The sequence below is a fragment of the Ochotona princeps genome, chromosome 11 (genome assembly GCF_030435755.1).
Source record: "Ochotona princeps isolate mOchPri1 chromosome 11, mOchPri1.hap1, whole genome shotgun sequence".
NCBI lineage: Eukaryota > Metazoa > Chordata > Mammalia > Lagomorpha > Ochotonidae > Ochotona > Ochotona princeps.
In genome coordinates, this window is record NC_080842.1 from 61196738 (window position 1) to 61218800 (window position 22063).

At 38.6% G+C, this 22063-nt stretch overlaps 1 protein-coding gene across 1 annotated transcript in view; it reads right to left on the reverse strand.

Annotated features, from left to right (window-relative positions):
• Nucleotides 1-15340: 15340 nt before the first annotated feature.
• LOC101531314 (tumor protein p53-inducible protein 13-like) overlaps nt 15341-22063 on the reverse strand; it is a 186100-nt gene continuing 179377 nt past the window's right edge. The window contains 3 exon segments of the mRNA XM_058670390.1: nt 15341-15875; nt 15917-16127; nt 16129-16184. Coding sequence (XP_058526373.1) covers nt 15522-15875; nt 15917-16127; nt 16129-16184 — 621 coding nt within the window. The 3' untranslated portion in view covers nt 15341-15521.

The following is a 22063-nucleotide window of genomic DNA, read 5'->3' on the forward strand; positions in this document are numbered from 1 at the left end:
TTTGGATAGTAACTAGGTGCTGACTGTTGTAGCCAGTGCTGTAGCTCAATAGGAGTTCACAATGGGAAGAACTGTTATTTGTTGTTTGTGAAGTTATTTGTTGTTTGTGAAGTACCAGACAGCAGGAAATGCTAACTTTCTTTCCCTTACCCTCATAAAATTACTCATCTCCAGCAAAAGTTGTTGATTCCCAAATCACTGACTAAGCTTTCCAAAAAAGCCAGAATTCCTGGGCTTTCCCTCCTTCCATCTTATTTCTTAAGAATCTTTGTAGCACCTGGTGCTAGAACTCAGCTGTATGTACACACTGGATTATTTTCTATATTGGTAAAGAAATCTCTGAAAAGCTTATATTGAGCTGTCTTATCTTATTTGAGGTCCCATTGTTCAATAATGATTAATAAAAATATAACCTACAAATGCATCGGTATTTCTTATGTACTAACTCAGTGCTTGTTAGGCGATAACAACTTTATGGGGTAGGTTCTGTGATCATTCTCATTCTAATAGTGAATTTTTGAATTATGGAAATGACTAAGTAATGGAACAAGCTTTAAAACCAGCTATTGATGACACCAAACACCCTTAAAAACAAACAAACAAAAAAAAATAGAACTTACAACAGTACTTCTTTCTATTCCAGTGGGCATGGAGAACTGTATGGAGAAAATAAAGTGTTGGCTAGTTGAGAACCAGAAAATAATATAATCCAAGGAAATTGGCCAGAAAATCAGTTGAAAATTGCTCTTTGAAGTAATTAAATATATTGACATCCATCTCTTTAATTCTGCTGCTTCTGATGATTCTTATAGCAAAGATATCAGCCAAATTTGATCCAGGAAAAATTTTTAAAAGATTTATTTTATTTTTATTGGAAAGTCAGATATATAGAGAGGAGGAGAGATAGAGAGAAAGATATTCCGTCTGATGGTGCACTCCCCAGGTGAGTGCAATGGCTGGTGCTCTGCCGTTCCAAAGCCAGGATCCAGGAACCTCTTCCAGGTCTTCCACACGGGTGCAGGGTCACAAAGCTTTGGGTCATCTTCGACTGCTTTCCCAGGCCACAAGCAGGGAGCTGGATGGAAAGTGGAGCTACCGGGATACGAACCGGTGCCCATACGGGGTCCCGGAGCATTCAAGGCGAGGACTTTAGCTGCTAGGCCATGCCGCCAGGCCCTGATCCAGAAAATTTGAAGGCAAAAGCTTTAACTTTTCGTCCTTAAATTTTATGGTCACAGATAAGGAATAGATTTCCATCTGACCAATGATGTTTGTAATCCTGAATTAATAACCAGGAATAGGAGAATGCAGGACTCTTCTTGGAGTTTCCAAAGTCCTGTTCCTTTAACACATTGCAGTTGGGTAGAGTGTGGAGGTGAGGACAAAGTCTCATTGAAGATTTGAAATGAGAACAGCCTGGAGAATAAAACGAAGAGATGTTGAACAGAAACACATGATTTCTCTTCGGCCAAAAGAGAAACAAAAATGAGAGCATTAAAACAAATTCCAGGATACAGTTACTTATATCTGCCTGCCAGATTCCCCACCAATATACAGCTTAATTTCAGATTTACCTTAAAATGGCTCTGCTCGAAGGTAGGGGCTGGGTGACAGCTGTGGATAAAAATAAATAGATGGTTTATACAATGCAAACTATAGGACAGGAAGCCAAGGCTTGGAAGTTGTGAGTGAGAAATGAATTGTGATAAATGAGTGTGATTTAAGCTAAGTCAGAACTTGACTGAAGGTTATGACCCAAGGGGAGAGAGCCAGCTTCTCTGAATGATTGCATCTTCACACTGTATCTTGTTATAATCTTCTAACTAATCACAGTTGAATTTGGGTGCTTGACCTTAAAATCAAAAAGGAAACCTTGAATTTCTTCAGCTTCCTGCATTGGCTGAAGAATTCTAAAATACAGCTATGAGAGAACGATATTTAGAGAAATGTTCCCAGGAATGGATAATTTCCTCTCTTCCTCTCTTTTAAACTCCGAAAAAGTTGTTAGCATCTCTTAGGAAGTTGTTCATGCTTTAACATTGAGGTCAGCTTTCCATACACTGAGGTTCCTTTCATATTACTTAATGGAAACCTGAAAGAACTGGAGGTAGAAAAATGTGGGGTGGGATGAGAACTATATTTGAATTCACAAGTTCATTTAGTGTTTCTCAAAAATAATTCATTTTTGCAGTTGGTATGATTAAATTAAGGTCCAAGTTATTGTTGCATATGATTCAAATATCTCATAAATCTCTTTACCGTTACACATGAGCTGCTATTCCTTTCTTTGTTTCTGTCATATATTTGTTAAGGATTCTGGCTTCTTTATTCTTAAGAATTTCTTAGGCACTAGATTTGACTAAAAAGCATGTCTCTTTATCTTACCAATTTACTGTGTAAATCTGCTACGTAGCTCAGTAGGCTTGACTACTTTTATTTTTTTAATTTTGGGGGGGTCATAGATGGTGCAAGATCATTCCAGAGACAGACCCACGCACCAACTATCTGTCATTGCCGTCAGGGACATGTGATGGCCCACTGTCAATTTCAATGGCAGGCAGGATAATAACCACGTTCCAAAGAAAGCTCATGCCCTTTGGACATTGTGGATCTGTGAATATGTCTTGGGATGCAACAGAAGAGACTGCAGTTGTCATTAAGTTTCAAGTCTGAAAGGTGGGAGAAAGCTAGTATCACACAGGAGGATTCAATAAGGTCGAATGAACCTTTGAAGACCAAGAACCTTTTTCAGCTATAGTCAGAAGAAGCCGGTGAGCAGTATGGCGGGTAGGAGGGGCTAAATTGGAGCCAGTGCACCTGTGAGGGAGATTTGATTAAGTGGTCACTGGCTGTAAGATGTTCTGGCGCAAGTGTGAGAACCCAGACAGGCCTTGAGGAGCTGAAGACGGAACTCTGCTGACAGCCAACAAGGAAACTGGATCTGAACTGGAGCGCTGTGAAGAGCTTCACTCCGCCAACACCTCAGTGAGGTGCAAGCTGATTTTCCCCACAGCCTGACAATGAGCACTGAGGTTGACCGACATCTTGATTAGAGTCTTCCAAGGTCATGAGCTGGGAAACCAAACTGAACCTGATCTTTCATCTTCAGAACTGTGAGTGCTAAATTCACCCTCTTTTCAAGTGCTAGATAAGGTGCTGTTTCTCACAGCAGTAACAGAAAGCTGGTAAAAGAGGAGGTAGTCTCAGATTTGGTAATTTATTACAAAGTATAACTTTCACCAAATGAGTTCAGCAGCTCTTAATCATGGTTGTTTACACCCACTGTTGTGGTTAGGGGGCTATAAAAGGCGACTTTTTCTAATTCCAACCTTCATTCTGCTTTTGTTAGCAGAAATTCTTTTTGAAAGAACTTTTCCTTTTCAACTCTTTAGTTAACAAAGTAAAGTTTTGTACATGACAAGTGGGTAAATGTCTATTTTTCTCTATTTATTAGTGTTAGGACAGTGAGAAGGTAGCTTGGTAAAAAATTTCAAGTTGTGATTTGTTTCATAATATTGTGATTTCATGGATTGTTGTATATTTGTATGTTTCAATCACAGTACTGCCATTCATTTATTTTGGGAGATTAACTTGTCACATCGGTGACCATGGAAAGCTGGTTGTTTCATTCCTGATATTTTTTTTTTTTTAATCCATTTTATTGTATTGTTGTTGACAATCTTTATCATTCCTGATATTTTTTTTTGTCAAGATCTATCTTTTGATAATGTTTTAACTCAAAGGTTCCAATGTAGTTTGGTTTTTCATTTCCATGCTTGAATTAGTTTGTGAAATTTTTATTTCTTTTTTTTCAACATTAATGTGATCTATTTTTATTTTTATTTACCTACTATCAAGTAATGCTGGTATTACTATTATTGTTGAATTTGGGTTAAAGTTTGACTGAAATTACTTTGCTATTTTAATTTTGGGCGTTCATCATTTTGGGAAGCATAGTGTAAATCCTGTATCTTAAAATATTAAAGTATCTTTCAGTAGGTGGTTATGCCAACAACTTTTATCTTTGCTTAAATTTGTTTGTTCTAGTTGTTCTTTAATTTGATGGGGTTATTTTTGCTTAAAATTTTTTTTTAATGTGTGGGCATATACATGTTTTTAAGCCCAAATAGATAACTACATTTAGTTTATCTACTTTTGCTACCTTTATTGTGTTTCCTCCATCTATAACTGCTTTATTACTCCTTAGCTTTAAGTTAATTTTGATTTAAAAATATAGACAAATAGGCACATAAATATTCAGAAATATATATACACATGTTAATCGTCTTTCCTTGCCTAAAGAAAGTTAGGCTTTTTAGCATACCATTTACCATGTTAATTCTACTTAAAATTTCTGGGTGGTTGTCCCATGGCAATGTGTAGAAATCTTTCTCATCCTTTTTTTATGCCTAAACCATATTCCACAATTGACTCACAGTAAGTTTATTCAACTTGTCTTATTTAGTTGGATACTTGGGATGCTTCTCATCTTTTATTATAAACAGTCCTTCAAGAGAATGGCCCTGCGGTTGGTTTTCTCTTGTACATATTTGGTGTGTATTTACAGAAATGGCGGTGCTGGACCAAAGGGTAAATGTACCTGGCATTTTGGTAAATATTCCCCTATTCCATTCCACAGAAGTTGCTCATGTGAAACCGAACAAACAAGTTCTGAGATTCTAGTAGCTCTTAATGAAGCTCAACGGGGTCCCTCGTCCAGCGAGCGAAGCTCCGACACAGGTGCTTGCTCTTATGAGGATTTATTGAAGGACAAACTAATTACATAACATAACAAAACAAGAAATCCAAGTATAATACAGAAGGACAGTAACTACAGCATATTTACAGGCTTCCTCTTCTACTACTACTACTACTACCCTACCACTACTCCTCTTAGTTCTTCTTCTCCCTTTGTTCTCTCTCAAACTTAGGTTAAAACCCTATCAACAGCCAATTGCAACAGGGCTGCTTGGCCACGCATCAAACACACCAATCACAGCCTTGATCACGCACACACACACCAATCACAACTCTGATCACGCGCACACCATGCAGACTGCATGAGACCTTGAACCAATCCTCTACAACTTCCTAAAACTTGTTTACTGCCTTTGTGCCGTGAGGAGACAATAACAAGCGCCATCTTGGGGCATAGTCCTGCTCTCCACAGAAGCTTACTTGCTTTGCTGTTTCTTGATAAGATTAATTATTGTCAAGTTATGTATATCCTTTGATATTGATTCTTCATTTATCAATTTTGGGTTATTATTCATTTCTTGACTACTAAGTCAATACAGTGTGAGAAAGAAAAAAAGAAACCTTGCTGTGTAGAATTAATTTTTAATAAATATTAGCTTGTCTTATTCTTTCTTGAACAGACACTTCCTGTAATGTATTTGACAAATATGGGTTGTGTACTATGAGCTAGGTGGTGTTCTTGGAGTTAGTGATCCAGTTATAAACAAACCAAAGGATTCCGTGTCTTATACAACCTACATGATATAGAAATTTATAACAGATTAAAAAAACTTCTCAAATAATGACATAATGTAGAAGCAGCAGATTCCCCAGTTATCTGGGGCTCTTTTAGACAGATCTTTCATAAAAATGAGAATATACTTGTATATATGTATATTGCATATATCTAGTATTTGCATATGTGTATAAATATGTTAGATACTAAATATACACATAAATATCAGATACAATGTATTTTGGAAAAAAACAAAATATATTTTAAAAATACTTAATCATTTCAAAAAAGTTATATAGCAATTTGTTTTAGCTTTGAAGAAAGGAACAAAATAAAGATGCTTTATTACTTGACGTAATTGAAGAAGAATTTTTATTAATGCTCCAACAGTGAAGCCATCTGGTCCTGGACATTTCTTTGATTGGAGGTCTTTTACTACTGATTCGATGTTATGTTCATTACTGGTATAAGAAATTCTCTTTCTGGGCCTAGCATGGTAACCTAGTGGCTAATGTCCTCTGTTGGCATGTGCTAGGATCCATATGGTTGCTGGTTTGTGTCCCGGCTGCCCCACTTCCTATCCAGCTCCCTGCTTGTGGCCTGGGAAAGTGGTCCAGGATGAGCCAAGGCCTTGGAACCTGCACCCTCATGGGAGACCTGGAGAAAACTCCTGGCTCTTGGCTCCGATTAGCTCAGCTCCAACTGTTGAGGCCACTTGGGGAGTGAACCCAAGGATGGAAGATCTTTCTCTCTCTCCCTTTCTCTGTAAAGCTGACTCTGCAATAAAAATAAATAAATCTTAAGAAAAGAAATTCTATTTCTTCATGATTTAATCTGGGTAAAGTGTGTGTGTCCAAGAATTTGTCCGTTTCTTGTAGGTTGTTGCATTTATTTCCATATAGCTGCTTATGGTAATCACTGATGATCCTTTCTATTTCTGTGGAGTCAGTTCTCATATCTTCATTTTCATCTTAGGTTTATGTGTTTGAATCTTATTTATTTATTTTTTTTTAAGTTTAACTTTTCAGGGAACCTCCTCTTTATTGATTTTTATGTTTACTTTCACAGTTTTTTTTTCTGCTTTAAGTTTTATGATTTCTTTCCTTCTGTTACATTTTTCATTTGATTTGTTATTGTTTTTCCTGATTTTTGGCATCTAGCAATAAGCTGTGTGTCATCTTTCTGTTCTGCATGTAGATGTCAACTGCTCTGAATCCTCTCTCAGTACTGCTTTAGCTCTAACTCACAGGTCTTGTTCTTCTCCTTCTCACCTTCTGCCAGTTCTCTGTGGACCTCCCATAGCTCTCTTAGTTTATTCTTTACATGTTTATTCAGTTGTTATGTATTAGTGAATGTCCACAGTGAGACCTATTTCTGCTCTAATTGCCAAGGGATTACATTACAAACATGGATCAAGCGCTGCCCCCTCCTAAAGCATAGTATTCAGTGATTACATGTGTAATTAATAGTGGAGATTCTATTAAGGATTATATATATATGTATATATATGTATACATATATGTATATATATGTATACACACATATACATATGTGTGTGTGTTCACTAACTTAGTATTCATAACAACTCTCTAAAAGACTGCATTTTTGTCACCATTTTAAAAAAAGGAAACTGGGCTACAGAGAACTGTAGAGATTTGCCCATAGGATTTGCTTGCAGAGAGTGGGAGAGCTGCACAGACAGGCAGTGTGACTTAGGCAGTGTTCTTATCAGTATACTTTAAAGCATATTATCTGTTGCATATCTGTGTAGGTGAATGCTCCATATACATGACAAAAAAAATTCATTGCTTCCAGATCATTGTCTGCCGATGTCTGGCAGCTTTAGGTAAGGGTGTGGATAGAGACAAAGTGGTATGCCCCTTGGCAGATGACCACTCATCTGCCCAGTTCACAAGTGCCCAGTTTGGACATGGTTACCACCACTTTTGCATATTTGACTGAAGTTTGAGCTACAGATGCAAGTGTGAGAGGCTTCCATAGCGGGGACTTAACCCTATCCAATGACTGGAGGCATGTGACATAAGAGCAATTTGAGAATAACTCCAGAGTGTGAGGATGTAGGGCAAGAGAAGAGTCACCCAGAAGACAGAAAAATAGATGCGAGACAAGGGGAGAGTAGGGTGGAGCATGATGTAGGAACCGACTGGTAGAGTTTCTAGGATGAAATCAACCCTGCCATCAAACGAAGTGGAGAAACCCACCTCATTTGCATGCTGTGGTGATGCAGGCTCTCTCTATGTGACTGTCGCTCTTCTCCTTTCTCCTTTCTCCAGTTGGGTACATCTCTTTCTTAGAAAGGCCTTCATATGGTTGGAGGCCATCTGGTCTTCTGTTGCCATTCACTGACTCCATCCTGTCTGGCTAGACTGATGGTGAAATGGGTGAAGCTGGACCTTTGATTTCTGCTTATGTTCTGAGGGTGCTTCTGAGAGAGAAAATGTGATTTTTTACTTACCTGTAACATATAATTGATTGTACTGAAACAATGAGCAGGAGGAAGGAGCAGAAAGGTACAACACTTTGGAGAAATTTCACTAATTCAAAAAGGCACTTAGCAGCCATAAATTAACTAAGGAATTAATGTTAATGATAATACTAGTCCCCACTAATAAGACTGTTATAATGCCAGGACTGTCACCACTGTTACTGTATCTGCTATTACAGGCTGCACCATGTGATGATGTTCTGGTCAACATCAGACCACATGTGCAGTGGTGATCCGCTTAAAACCGTATGGCCTAGTGATAATATAGTGAGTGCAGTTTGTATAAGCACATGCTATGATGTTCACATGATGAAATTGCTCCGTGATGCATTTCTCAGAATGTGTCCTCATTCTGACATTGTACAGTTGATGCTCTGCAGCTGGGAGTTCTGTGTTCACAGACTCTCACCAATGGTGGATCAGAAATGTAGTTGGGTTGTCAGTATTTGTATCTGTGTTGACCATATATAGACTTTTCTTGTTGAGATTCCATAACCAACACAACATAGTAAATGTGTGCATGCTATTTACCTTATAAATAATCTGTAATCTGCAGATGATGAAGGATATCTGGTATAGTAGTTTAAAATACACGTAGGACACCACCACCCCACATATGAGTGCTGGGACTCAAAGCCCAGCTTTGCTCTTTATAACAGTTCGTCCTTCCTTCCTTCCTTCCTTCCTTCCTTCCTTCTTTTTCTTTCTGATTTATTTATTTTATTTGAAAGGCAGATTTACAGAAAGAAGGAGTGATAAAGATTTTCCATCACTGGTTCACTCCACAAATGGCCACAATGGCTAGAGCTGAACCAAGCCAGGAACTTCTTTCAGGTCTTTTGTGTGGGTGTAGGGGCCTAAGGACTTGAGCTGGATGGGAAGTGGAACAGCCGGGACATGATCTAAATCTGTGCCTTGGGATCCTGGTGCGGAGGCAGGGAGGACTAGCAAATTGACCCATTGCCCTGGGCCCTCCAGGTTTCAGTGAGTGAGTTGCCCTGGGAGGCAGAGGAAGGGAGGTGAAGCACTTTGCTCCCTGCCACTTAAATAGGAAACTTGGATTGAATTCTTAGCTTCTGACTTCAGCCTGATCCAACCCTAGCTATTGTGTAAAACAAAACAACAAAACAGCACAAAACAAACCTAGCTGTTGAGCAGAGCAGCAGATAGGAGGTTTCTCTGAATCTTTGTTTCTCAATAAAATAAAGAAATATGGAACGCGTACAACAGAAGTATGTAGCAGATACACAATGTCACATCCATTTTATAAAGGATTTGAGGGCCTGCAGATTCTGTGGTTCACTAGATTCCTGAAACATAACAAGAGGCGATTGTACTGTTACAGTTTCTATTTCTTTTGTGATCATTCTGCTGCCATGGCGATTGCTGCAGCACTACCGCTGTGACTAACACCACTACCACAACTGCTACTACCACCAGCAATTATACCCACACTTCAGTCAATGATGCCCTTGTCAGCTCCTGTGCTAAGTGTTTTGGGTGCAATATTGTATGAAAACCTTACAGTATTCCTGCAGAAATGTAGGTTCTCTGCGAGAGGGGTAGGGAAGTTCACACACTGCAGTTGGACAACAGGAGACTGGGCTTCTTAAACCTTGACCTTGTTGCTGATCTTTATGACAGGTCCTGGGTGCTTTGTTTAATAGCAGAGTTTTTTTTTTTTTTTTAGCAGCCCAATGAAAAGCGGTTCATTTGATCTCGGGAGAAATAGACCTACACTGATGTGTTTACAAGAAGCAATATAAGCAAAGAGAAAAGGATAAAAAGTGATGCATGCTGCATGATTGATAGGGAAATGATGTTAATGATCCAGTGTAGAGAATGGAATTGGAATTTGTCCTGACCAATCCAGTGGTAATGTATCCTCAGATGGGCCCTTGTTCTGATTGTACTTCAGTTTCCCCATCTTTTGATGAGAGGAACTTAAAAAGTTGCTGCCAGGTCTGTCTGTAGCACTGAGTTGAGCAGAGTTCAGAGGGAGGAAGGGATGAGGGCTTCCTCAAGAGGTCAGCTCTCGGTGCAATATCTCAGTGTATTTTTCTTTTCAGTAAGTTCAACTCATCTGGATCTAAAACTGGGTTGTGATTCCAATAGCCTTCTAATCCGTAAAAAAGCATAGCTCAATTTTGGATAATTGGGTTTAGAGTATGAATTATTTAAAAAAAAATCACAAAACTTCTTAAATATTTTAATGAATATTTGTCCAGTAATGCAATTACTTTGAGTAAATCAGTTGCTTGGATTTATTTCATGTAAAAAATAATTAAATAAATAAAATTGTTGCAAAGAAATAACAAATAAAATAATAATGTTTATGAAAGGAAGCTATTAATTATTTGAAAGATCTAAACAATCACAACATTATTTCCTTGTTTTGTCTTTATGAAAACACTGAAAATGATGTCTAATAAAATGTTAACATTAAATGTGTTAAAATTTTACACAAGCAAACATTATTAAATCAGTTTACAAAGAAGTAAGTTTTCTTTGTTATGCTAGTCAGAACTTTGATGTTTATGCGTGTCTGCATGAGTAAGAGAAAGATTAAAATGTCTATGTTTTCTTCTTTGACACCTTTAAGGCGTAATTAGTACCTAGAATCTTACTTATAATATTAGCTTGTAACATAACCTTCCTGAGTTCTACTTTTCCTTCAAAGATTTATAATTTTCTTAGAGCTAACAGACACAGCCGCAATCATGTTTATTGTGTATTTATTCCCTACCAGGCACTATGCTAAGCATAGTGGAAATATTAACAGCATCCTGATTTTATGAACAAGGAAACTGAAGGTGTGGGGACCAGTGAATTAATTTCTTAAAGCCACAGAGGTGTTAGGATTGGAACCCACTTTCCTCAGAATCTAGAGTGCATCCTGTCATAAACTAGCATGGTGTCTTGGGCAACGTGTGATCCCATGTTGGTACAGCACTATTTGTAGCACTGACTTGAGGGAGGAATGTCTTAAATCTTTTTTGAAGTCTGTTGTTAGTGGCACATCTTTTAGAATGACTTCACCCATTGCCTCCCCTCCACAAGGACAAGGATTGAACTGCTTCCTGCATGGTGTTTTCAGGGAGAGCTCAGCTCAGTGCACAAGGCCCTATCACTCGTCAACTCCCACAGCCATGGAACAGTAGCCCTTCTGGATTCACTGGAGACCCTGTTGGCTCACAGGGCTGAGTCTCTTGACATTTGCTGGGGCTGTTTTCCCTCCAATCTTTGCACGTGGTGAATCTTAGTCAGTTGTATTTCATTTGTACCATATTCTCTCTAGAAATAATTTCCTTGATGTGCAATTATGCCTTCACAGGTCAACACCCCAGCCTGTATGGGGAGTGTTTCTCTAACACAATGGCTTTTGCCGTGTGCTTCTTCTCTATTTAATCCATGAAAGGACATACCATCATGTTTTATTTTGTATTCCAAGTCTATAGTACAATATTTGGTCTTATAAATATTTGGATGAATGAATTTAAATTTGACCAAACAATAGATATTTGGAAAAAGGAGCAGTATGCTCCCAACAAAGGAAAGCATGGCTTTTTTTAAAAGTGATAGTATAGATTTTAACAGGAAACTGAAAACCTGAAGCTAAAATATAAAACATTAATCTCACATTTTGTAAATTTTAAGATCATTCCCCCAAACCTCAATGATGTAGGTACTCTTATAAATACATTCATATGCTCTAGGCTACTGCCTCTTGCCTTAAGGGAATTCCCTTGCCAAGATGAAAATTTTCCTTGAGCCCCTGAGTTGATCGCTACTGCTGACTTTAAAAGGTTGTCCCACAACTCCAGATGGAAGAAACCTGTCCTTTTAGTTCATCTTCTCCTACCATTACTTTAATGAATGCTGGAACTGGTCCAGCCTTAAGATTTAAGTGTTTTTAGATTCTGTTGTCAGCATTTTTCAGGTCTCTTTGGATATAAGTAATTTATATTAAAATAAAACATGCTTCTTTATTTTTATAAAGATGAGTCCCATAAAATATTCAGTTATCCAAAGGAGAGTGAATGGCAGTATTTAACAATGAAATGTCCAGCTCAGACACTGCTGAAACTATGCTTTCTAGTCTCTGTTTCCTGAAGATGAGTGTGTTTCAAACACATCTCTTTTCTTCCTCTCCAGTTACCAGGGACCTACATTTTGTATGTAGGCCTCCCATGACTTGTGCAGGGTCCCGCTGATTTTTGAGAGTATAGCAGGGGAGGGAACAACATTTCTTGCGAATTCGTTTGGCACATGCCAGGATCAACTCTTCACGACAGGTGTCTTCATTCCATAGGTTATAGCACATAAGCAAACAAAAATAAAAATAAAAATAAACAAGCAAAGGAATAACAAAAGAAAAAATGCTGTGTAGTGAAATCTATGACTTATCCTTGTGGTAACAACCCCCAAAGACAATTGAGTCCCTCAAATAGAAAGCTATGTACTTTTGTTTAAATGAACAACATAGACATAAAGATTGGGTATTTTATGCAAAAAAAAAAAAAAAAAAAGACATTTTTTGAGATAAAGTCTCTGTTTCTATTTTCTTTGATTTGTCTCAGTCTAAGAAATTTACTTTTTCTGTGTGTGTGTGTGTGTCTGTGGTCTTCGGTTTATGAATTAAATTCTGAGTATATGTGACCTTGAATGTAGAAGAATTGTATCAATTTCATTTTTCTCTATGTGTAAATGTTCAGTTACGAATGTAGACACCATTTTTCAGTAGGAGTAACAATATTTATGTCCTTGTCAAGTAGAAGTCAGACACTTTTCCATTACATATCTATGTTATTGGTAACTTGAGATCGATTTATGCTCCTCACTACCTGGGAACTATAATAGTTACCGCATCCACCATTGTATGTTGTCATTTAGTTGGAGAGCAAAGTCCACCTGTTCCTGCACCACAAATTTTCATTTTACTGTTTTGGTAATTTTGCTGGTTTTCTTTATGATATTGTGCCTATGATTTTATGTGTTTGAAATTATTATTCTGAAAAGGGGCTGTAGAGTTTTAAAGATCTCAGCACACACACAAAAATGTAGGGCTCCTAATTCCTTAATGTGTGCCTCATTCTCAATCTCCCTTTCATTTTAATTTTATTTCTTCAAGCGCCACCTGTATTTTTTTCTCCTTCCCTCTTTCAGCTTATTTCTTTCCACATCTGTTTATACTAAACATAAGCCTGTTCAGGCCTCTATTTGAGAAGTCATGAAAGTACCTCTTTGCTGTTCACAATTTCTCACTGTAACTTTTTTTCTTGGATAATGGATGCATCGTGGGTTTTTCTTGAGGCTGAAACAGATGGGAGAAGTGAGGAGCCCAACTGGGTTTATATGCCACCTGTGACCAGACCCAGCTCTGCTTTCACTGTCAAACCTTCATCATTTGTCTTATTTGAGAATAAGGGGCATTTCCCTCCTGACTAGAGAGGGAAACTAGCCTTGGTAGCATTTTCCAAAGTCAACGAGATCTTAACAGCCTCTTCCATGAAGATCCAGAGATGAAAGAAGAGGAAGTGGGGGGTGGGGTGGGGGAGAGCTAGGGGAGAGAGAGAGTGAGAGGAATGTCGATGATTCATATCCCTATTATGGCCTTTTTGCTAATAGTTTATGAGAAGAGAACATAAAAAACCGGAGCTTCATCTGGCCTTTTGTGTGTCTCTTTTCTATGAATTTTACAAAGGAACATCTTATTCATTTCCTCCTTGTTAGATTCCTGTGTCTTGCATGTAATAACCATTCTAGGTCATAATTTTTTTGTATTTTCTCTATTGTTTTCCCCTAAAGGGTTTAAAATATTATTCTATCCCAATTACTTTGGGAAATAGTCTTCAAAACCATGGGCTGGGGACATGTAATTCTGTCTCCATGATCTAACTTCTTAGCCATTTCACAAAAACAGTGTTGTAAGGCAGGCACGATTCAAGGCTGCACTGATGTTCTTCCTTATTCCTTTCCGATTATCTACACAATGGCATGTACACAGTCATGATTCCTAGCTTTGTTCAAAAAAGTGGTGACCTGGACTATCCTTTGAAGTTGCTTTTTGTGGACGGGAACTGGGCACAGAGTTCAGAGTGTCTCCTGCCCTTAGGATACACATAGTGGACTAGTGAGAGATGTAAGCCTTAGCATTCAGGGGCCAAGCTGGTGTAATGGCAGGACAGAGAGAGCGCCATAATGAAGCTGAGTGAAGAGGGAGAGCTTGCTTGCATGTTTGAGAATCACTGAGGGAGCTTCAGTTACTTTAAGGGAGATAGAAACAGGGAGCCTGCTAGGAGACAGGAACAGAAAGCAGAAGAGGAGGCTGAATTATGTGGAGTATTGTGGATCTTATTACAAAGACTGTCAGTTTTCTTAGTGTATATTGAGAGATACCTGGTTGTATGAGGGAGAGTAATGATAATATATAATATAATATAATATAATATAATATAATATAATATAATATAATATAATATAATATAAAATAAAATAAAATAAATGTGGTATGAGAATACATAGCTTCTGAGTGGAGAGTTTAAGACAGATGAGCCAGAATAGAAGTAGAGAGATTAGTTTGTTGTCTAATGCAAGGGACCAGGCAGGACATGACGGAGCGTACAGTAACCTGGAGTGTACAGGTGTGGTGGGATGTCTTTGTAGTAGGACTTGACAATAGGTTAGATGTGGATTGCGGTAGATGAAAGTGTGATCAGAATGACACGAGAAATGTGTCCCTGAGAAGCTAATTCAATTTCTATGGATCTCAATAGGGAAGCTCTAGAAAAAACAGATTTGGAGAAAAAGATAAATCCAAAACTTCTTACGTAATGACATCCTCACATTTCTTATTCAAATCTGGGGTTGCCGCTTGAGCTACTCTATAAGGCAACCTGAGAATTTATGGAAAAAAAACTAAAAGATAAACTTATTTGGGTGCAAAAAACATTGAAACACATTTTTTTCATGATACCCATTTTCAAAGACATTTTTGAAAACTTTCCCAATTCAGGAAGAACCTAGGGACAATTGCTTTTCCTTAATAGGTGTGAGGATACAGCTTGGAACTGTTGTGCGAATCACTTGCTATGATATTATGAGGATCGGATTTTACATATTGCAGAGCAAATGCTTTTGAAGTCTGTGTTTACTTAAGCCATTTTTTTGGTATACAACATTGCGGAGAGGGAAACTCACCATTGCAGCCGTGGGACTTCTATTTCTCAAAGTGACACACTCACCAGTCTGGCTTCCTGAGAACCTGACAATGATCATCTTACACCAGCAGCAGAGATATGTACAATGCTATTATCATGTTATTAACCCATCGTAAAGAAAGAATCATCGTTTTTTTTTTCTACTAAAATAATTTAATTAGAAATGGGAGTATGGGGGGCGGGGTGCAGGAACAGCACTCCAAGAGCAGCAGTCTAGTCCGCCACCAGGGGGCGCTGCCGCGTGCCATCCATGTGGCCGAGGTCGTGGCCTCCTAGCGGGAGGAGCCCAGGACGCAATGGCCAGTGGCAGGGCTGGGGCAGGTCAGTCAGAGCTGTCCCCATCTGGGCCACTGTCCGGTGTGGCCAGGAGTAGAGGTCTCCGTCGTGAGCGTTTGCCCGGGCGCGGGGGCATGAGTAGCCTCCGCTTCAGCACTGCGGCTACCGTGTCCTGGCTGTCAGCGGCTGGCCCCCAGTAGACGCTCTCCCCACGGCGGAAGTTTCGGTGCAGCCATGTACCCAGTGTGGCCAAGGTGAGCAGCACCAAAAGGAAGGTCAGGGCCGTGGCTGCCCACGCGGCCTCCTCAGTGCGTGGGGTGGGACCCTGAGCTGCCCGTGGAGGCGCCGCTGCCCGAGGGGCCAGGGATGCCTGTGTGCACCTCACACGGCCTCCCCCGGCCTGAGGCGGAAGGCCCAGGAAGCTCCTCAGAATGGAACCACATTTCTTCTTTGTTTCCTCCACCGCCTCCTCTTCAGCCGCTGGGCAGCCCAGGATGGCTGTATCCATGCCATCTCCAGGGCCAGCCCCCAGGCTCTCAGTACCACAGGCCGGTTCCATGGGAGGCTGGAGTCAGGGGCGAGCCATGGTTTGGGCACAGAAGCGTGGGCCAGGAGGGCAAGCTGCAGCTGTAGCCAGGGGTGGGCACAGGGGGTAGAGGAAGGCGGCTGCCTCAGGCTCACCTTTCTTTAGCAGACAGAATTCTGCCTCCTAGAATGACCCAGGCTGGATCATTTCTGAGGAAAAATCTCTCATAGGCAGTTACAGTCTACTTGCAGGCATTCTACAAGGAGAAAAATAGCAAATGATTAGGTTAGGAATGGATGATTTAAGAGGAAGAAAGTAGGAAAATCATATGAAATCGTTAAGTGCTAAAAAATAGACATGAAGTAGTTACCCCTTAATAGCTCTCATTCTCAAGTTGGACTTTTTGTTGTTGTTGTTAATTCTAGACTGTGGCCAGAAGTTCAAATTAAAACTATCATAGCTTTTCCCATCAACATTTGTTATTCAAGCTGTGTTTAGCTAAACCCTTTATCTGTCTCTGTTCGGATGCAAAGTCCTTCCTTGTGTTTGCATCTAAAATAGTACCTACCTTGGACAATGGAAGTCATCTTATTTTCTCTCTAAACATCATTAGAAGGAAGATTGTTGGATTCATTAGTATGGAGCATGTCATTCAGAGCTTGATAGTCACATTTTGTGAAACCATTTCTTGTGAATAACTGTTAGATTTTTTTTTTCTTAAGAAAACACTAAAGTTAAATTTTTAATTATTCTGAATTCAGCTGCATGATTTGTAATTTTTGTAGACAAGCCAGATTTGATTTTGCTGTCTGCAAGTCTGAAGTTTATAATGCATGTAATTTGATTTTCTTTCTCTGCAGATATTTTATCTATATATGAGCCTTTATCAGTTTAAGCAAAGTAAAAATTTCAATAAAAGTTACTGTGAAGAATCCTTTACTTGGCAAGATACTGTTAGAAAATATTGCTGATTTTCGGACATCTGTATGAGGAGTGTTGGACTTACGTAAAGATAAAATCTAAAAGTGCTTTTAATTCCTAACTATATTCTTTATCACACTAATTTATTTTCTATTTATACCTTTTTGTGTCATTATTATTCCCCAGACTAATTTACTTTTGAAAATTCATAAAATTGAATGTTATTTTTAGGTACACTCAGGCTTGTATTTAAAAAATATTTGTGCCCTGTAATTTTAATCAGCTGATTATTTCAATCACTAAAGCTCTATATGTTGCACAGTTTTAAAGGTCTCCTGATTTCCTAAGTGCTTTTCACTTTCCATATTCGACTTCTATGCATGACAGCTCAGTAGCTCCATGGAGTGGTTCAGGAGTTCTAAGTTTTCAGCAATGATAATCATGAGAGTCCTGCTTGAATCCCTGTGTTGTTGAAGATAATTTCTGTACAGTGCTCAGCAGCATTCTGGGGTTCAGGAAATGTTTACTTCATTGCATTTGCTGCCCTTTGCTTGCCACAAAGTTTGACTCTAGGAATAAACATAGTAAGAACAAAATTGCCTTGCCTCTCTTAGGAGTCAGTGATGTTTTTCATATGTGGAAAAAATAGAAAATGCACCTGCTGAAAGTATGCCTCTTGCATTCATTCCAGAGTGTCTCTGGTTTTCTTTTATGAAGGTGATATTCAGAAATTAATGATAATAAGTGAATGTATAGTCATGAAATAAGATGCTGAATAGCAATTTAACCCTTTTGGAAATCATATTTATTTGAAAGGCAAAGTGAGAGACGAGAGACAGACAGGTCATCTGTGTGCTAATTAACTTCCCAAATGCTTGCAACAGCCAGGGCTGGGTTAGGCTGAAGGTGGAGGCGATGAACTGTGTGTCTCCAAGTGAATGGAGGATCATCAAGGTTTTGAGGCATCAACTGCTGCCTCGCAGACACATGAGCAGCAAGCTGAACTAGAATAGCCAGGACCTGAACCAGGCCCTCCACTTAGGAATGCAGACTTCCCAAGTGTGGTTTAACATGCTGTACTACAATGCCCGTCTCACAATTTAATCTTAGAATCCAGTAGTATCTTGTTTCCTTAGAAGGCTACAATGACCACTGGCAAGAATTTCCTTGGAATTTTTCATGCAATTGTAGTCAGGTGCTGACCATCAGGACGCTTAACAGGACTGGCCTTCCAAGATGACTCACATAACCGTATTTATTCCTAGCTGTTGACTAAGAACTTGGTTGTGCTGTCCTGTTACTGCTTTGCCCTTATGGGCAGTCAGAGTGCAGTTGGCATCCCATGTAGAAGTTGGCTGCCTTTAGAGTCAGTCTCTGAAGAGAACAGGGCTCTTTCTCAGGAAAGGACAACAGATTCTGGCATGTTTAACCTGCCTCTTCTGAACTCTGGTTTCATGTCATTTGTATCATTCCACTTGCAAAATATGCTATTTCTCATGTAACTCCCTCACAGAGTTTTGTCTACTTGGCCATGCGTCCAATACCCAGGTATGAATAAGTTTGCTTGAAGTTGGTACTTTGGTCACAATTCTTCTTGATGACCCCGTTGAATTCATACAATCAGCTGTACTTCCTGATACATACAATATACAGTACTGACACAGTGACATAAAAACTGAAATAAACATTCTAACTTAAAATAGGGTTAGAGAAAAGAATTAGCAGTCACTAGCACATGTAACTCTGAAGTCCAGAGAGACACATTCTCCAGTTTGGTCAGGACTTAATTCTCCCTAAAACAAAAGTTTATACTACAATTAAAATAACAAATTATGATGGCAAATATTATTAGTATGTTTTAAGAATTATACCTTATGGGTCCAGGGTTGTGGTGTAAGAATAAAGACACTCCCTGTGGCTCCAGCATCCCTTATGGGTGCTTGTTCCAGTCCAGGTTGCTCCACTGTGGTCCAGCTCCCTGCTAATGTGCCTTGAAAAGCAGCAGAAAATGGCACAGGCCCCCCCACATGGGAGATCTGTAAGAGTTTAGCTCCAAATGGAAGATCTGCAAAGATCTAGTTCCTGGGTTTGGCCTGGCCTAGCCTTGACTATTGTTGCCATTTGGGGAGTGAATCAATGCCTGGAAGATCTCTCTTTGTCTCTTCCCTTCTTTCTGAAACTCTAGCTTTAAAATGAACTGAATAAACCTTAAAAAAAGGATTAAGGTTGAGATAGCATTTAAAAAAATAAAAATGAAAGAATTATCTCACTCATTTTTTCCTTGTCAAAATTATGACAACTTTCTAGGATAAGAGTTAAAATAGAGCTATCCCATACTTTTATCAGTTTTATTAAGTCTGGTTTTAATGAGATTGTATGCACTTGCTGAAATAGCAATATGCAGGCAAACTTTGCTATCTGTTGAATTTTTATTTCTTTATGTGAGTAAGCACAGAAAACTGACTTAAAAGGATTCAAGAAGAAGGCAAATATCCGTTCTTATTATATTCTTGGCAATAGAATATTTTGTCTCAAGAGACACTATTTCTAAGATTCCCTCTTTTTGGGTTGAATTCATAATTTCATCTCTCTTGTACTGAAACATATATGCTGGTTTCTCTCTAAAAGTTTCTTCATGTTAATTGTCTTTGCAAGAAAAAATTATGAATTCCTATTATATCTCAGAAAAAGTATATTTGGCATCCATTTATACTATTAGAATGCTGCAGATTTCTGAAAAATTGACTTATTTTCATCATTTTTTTTAAACTTTGGTCCATTGAAATGCTTTCTCTAGCACTGGAAAATTTTCATCAAATCCTGACACTGAACTCTTCCAACATAGCAAGTCAGCCCCTAATCTATGTAGCTGGCCAGCAGTAGAATTGATAAAGGTGGCTGTCATCGATCAAGGTGTCTTTCAATTAAATGACTTATCTCCTTCTTAAATTCCCAGTTAGCTGCTGCCAATTGAACCAACACCCGTAGACTCCACTCCTTCAGACGGTTCTGAGAAGGTGATTTACTTTTCTCGTAAATATTATACAACTTCTGCCCAAAGTTCAATCAAGCCCTTTAAGACTAATCCTCTTATAAACCAGGGAACAGCTGTGCAGAATACATCTTCGTGTCCCATCTCCACTGCTGACCAACATTATTTGAAAAGGTTGTGACTCAGAGTCTCACTTAGATGGATGATTTTGGGGTTTTCTGTTCAAATAGATGATGATTTTATGACTGTTAGCAGTCTGTGAGTTTAGGACAAAACAAAGAAACTTTTGCAACGTTATTCATAAGTGCAATAACAATTTAATGTAGCAAATATGAGAAGCAAAACATATGTGGAGAATTCTAAGACCTTTTGTCCAAAGGCTTGGCATGATAAATATATGTCTCCCCTTTTTGAGAAGTATCAGTTCTACCATCATTTCCCAAATGGTGCTTAAACTGCTATTTTTCATGGTCCACTTATCTGGAAAATAAATTTAGATATTGCCACTATTGAGAGAGACTGGTATTTACATAGTTATTGTTGTCTAAGGTGAATTATAATATGAAGCATATTGAAAGGATATGAGTCATTTGAGGGAGTGTATGATGACTGACAGAAGCAGTCCTCTGGTGTGTTTGCATTTGGTAATTTCTAGGTCTCTGAGTATCATAAGATGAAACTTTTGTTCTCTCCAAGAATGTATGTTGAAATGGACCATATGTTCAGGTAATTAAATTTTTAAAAATTTATTAGGGTGAATCCTAACCCTGTATGACAGGTATTCTTACAGCAACAGGGGGATTACGACAGAAACATGTACAGGGGGCAGACCAGATGAAGACACAGGGAGGGGATAATGTCTATAATCTGAGGAGAGAATGCTCGAAAGAAATCCAACCTATCAGGAGTTCAAGCTTGAATTTGCAGTCTCTAGCATTGTGTGAAAATATATTTCAGGCACCTCATCTGTGATATTTTGTTACGGGAGCCTAGAGAACTAATACACATGGGCTGTCTTAGATCTTGCAGATCATGCAAAATTACTCTCTTGTGACTTGGTCATGTGATGAAATTTCTAGAAGACTGCTTCAGAATGGTGAGGAGTTTTGACTAGTGAAGATCCAAGCTTTGGAAAAGTTACACTTTTTTCACTAGTAAGTCTCCTTCTTGTTACGATTTTTGCAGTTTTTATGAACTGTAACATCTCACTTATTTGAGAGTCGGTCTTTGAGATGAATGATTGGGACCAAGCTGCTTAAACCAAGTACTTCAGCCATTGATACTCAATCAGATTATCAGGAAGTTGGAATTACAAGCAGTCAAAGGTAGAACTAAGGCAATCTGGTGTGGAAAGTATGAGTCCCAAACAGCATCTCAGCCACTATCCTGAATGTCCGTGCATACTGTCCTCCATGGTAGCTGCACCAGGCTGCATTCCCACCAATAACCTTTCCCATGCATCATCATCAGAATTCATTGTTTTTAAATTTCTGCATGATAACCATTCTGATTGAGTTAGGTGAAGTCTCATTCCCTGGAGGCTACTCATCCTGATAAATTTTTCATATGTCTGTTAGTTATTTGAATTTCATCCTTTGAAAAATGCCATTTGATGTCCCTTGGCCATTTCGTAACTGGAATGTTTTGTTGCTGCTGAGTTTTTTTTTTAATCTCTTTATAGATTCTGGTCATTAATCCTTTATCAGTTGTACATTTTGCAAATATTTTCTCCCTTCTTTTGCTTTTCTGTTCATTTTTTATGTTTCCTTTGCAGAGCAGAAGTTTCTTAGATCTGATGCAATCCCATTTGTCCATTTTTGCTCTCACTGCCTGAACTTCTGGAGTATTTTACAGGAATTCTTTGCCTATGCCAATGTGTTGAAGAATTTTCTGGTTTTGCCCATTAGTAATTTAGTTCTGTGAAGTCATAGGCTCATAGATTTAGATCTTGGCTCCACTTTGAGTTGACTTTTGTATAATGTATAAACCAGGAATTTTGTTTCTTACTTATGCAAGTGGAGATCCAGTTTCCCAGGATCATTTATTGAAGAGACTGCCATTTCTCTAGGGATTGATTTTCACTCCTTTGTTAAAAAATTATTAATTGGAGATATATGGTTTGATTTATAATGTTCCTGTTCTGTTGATC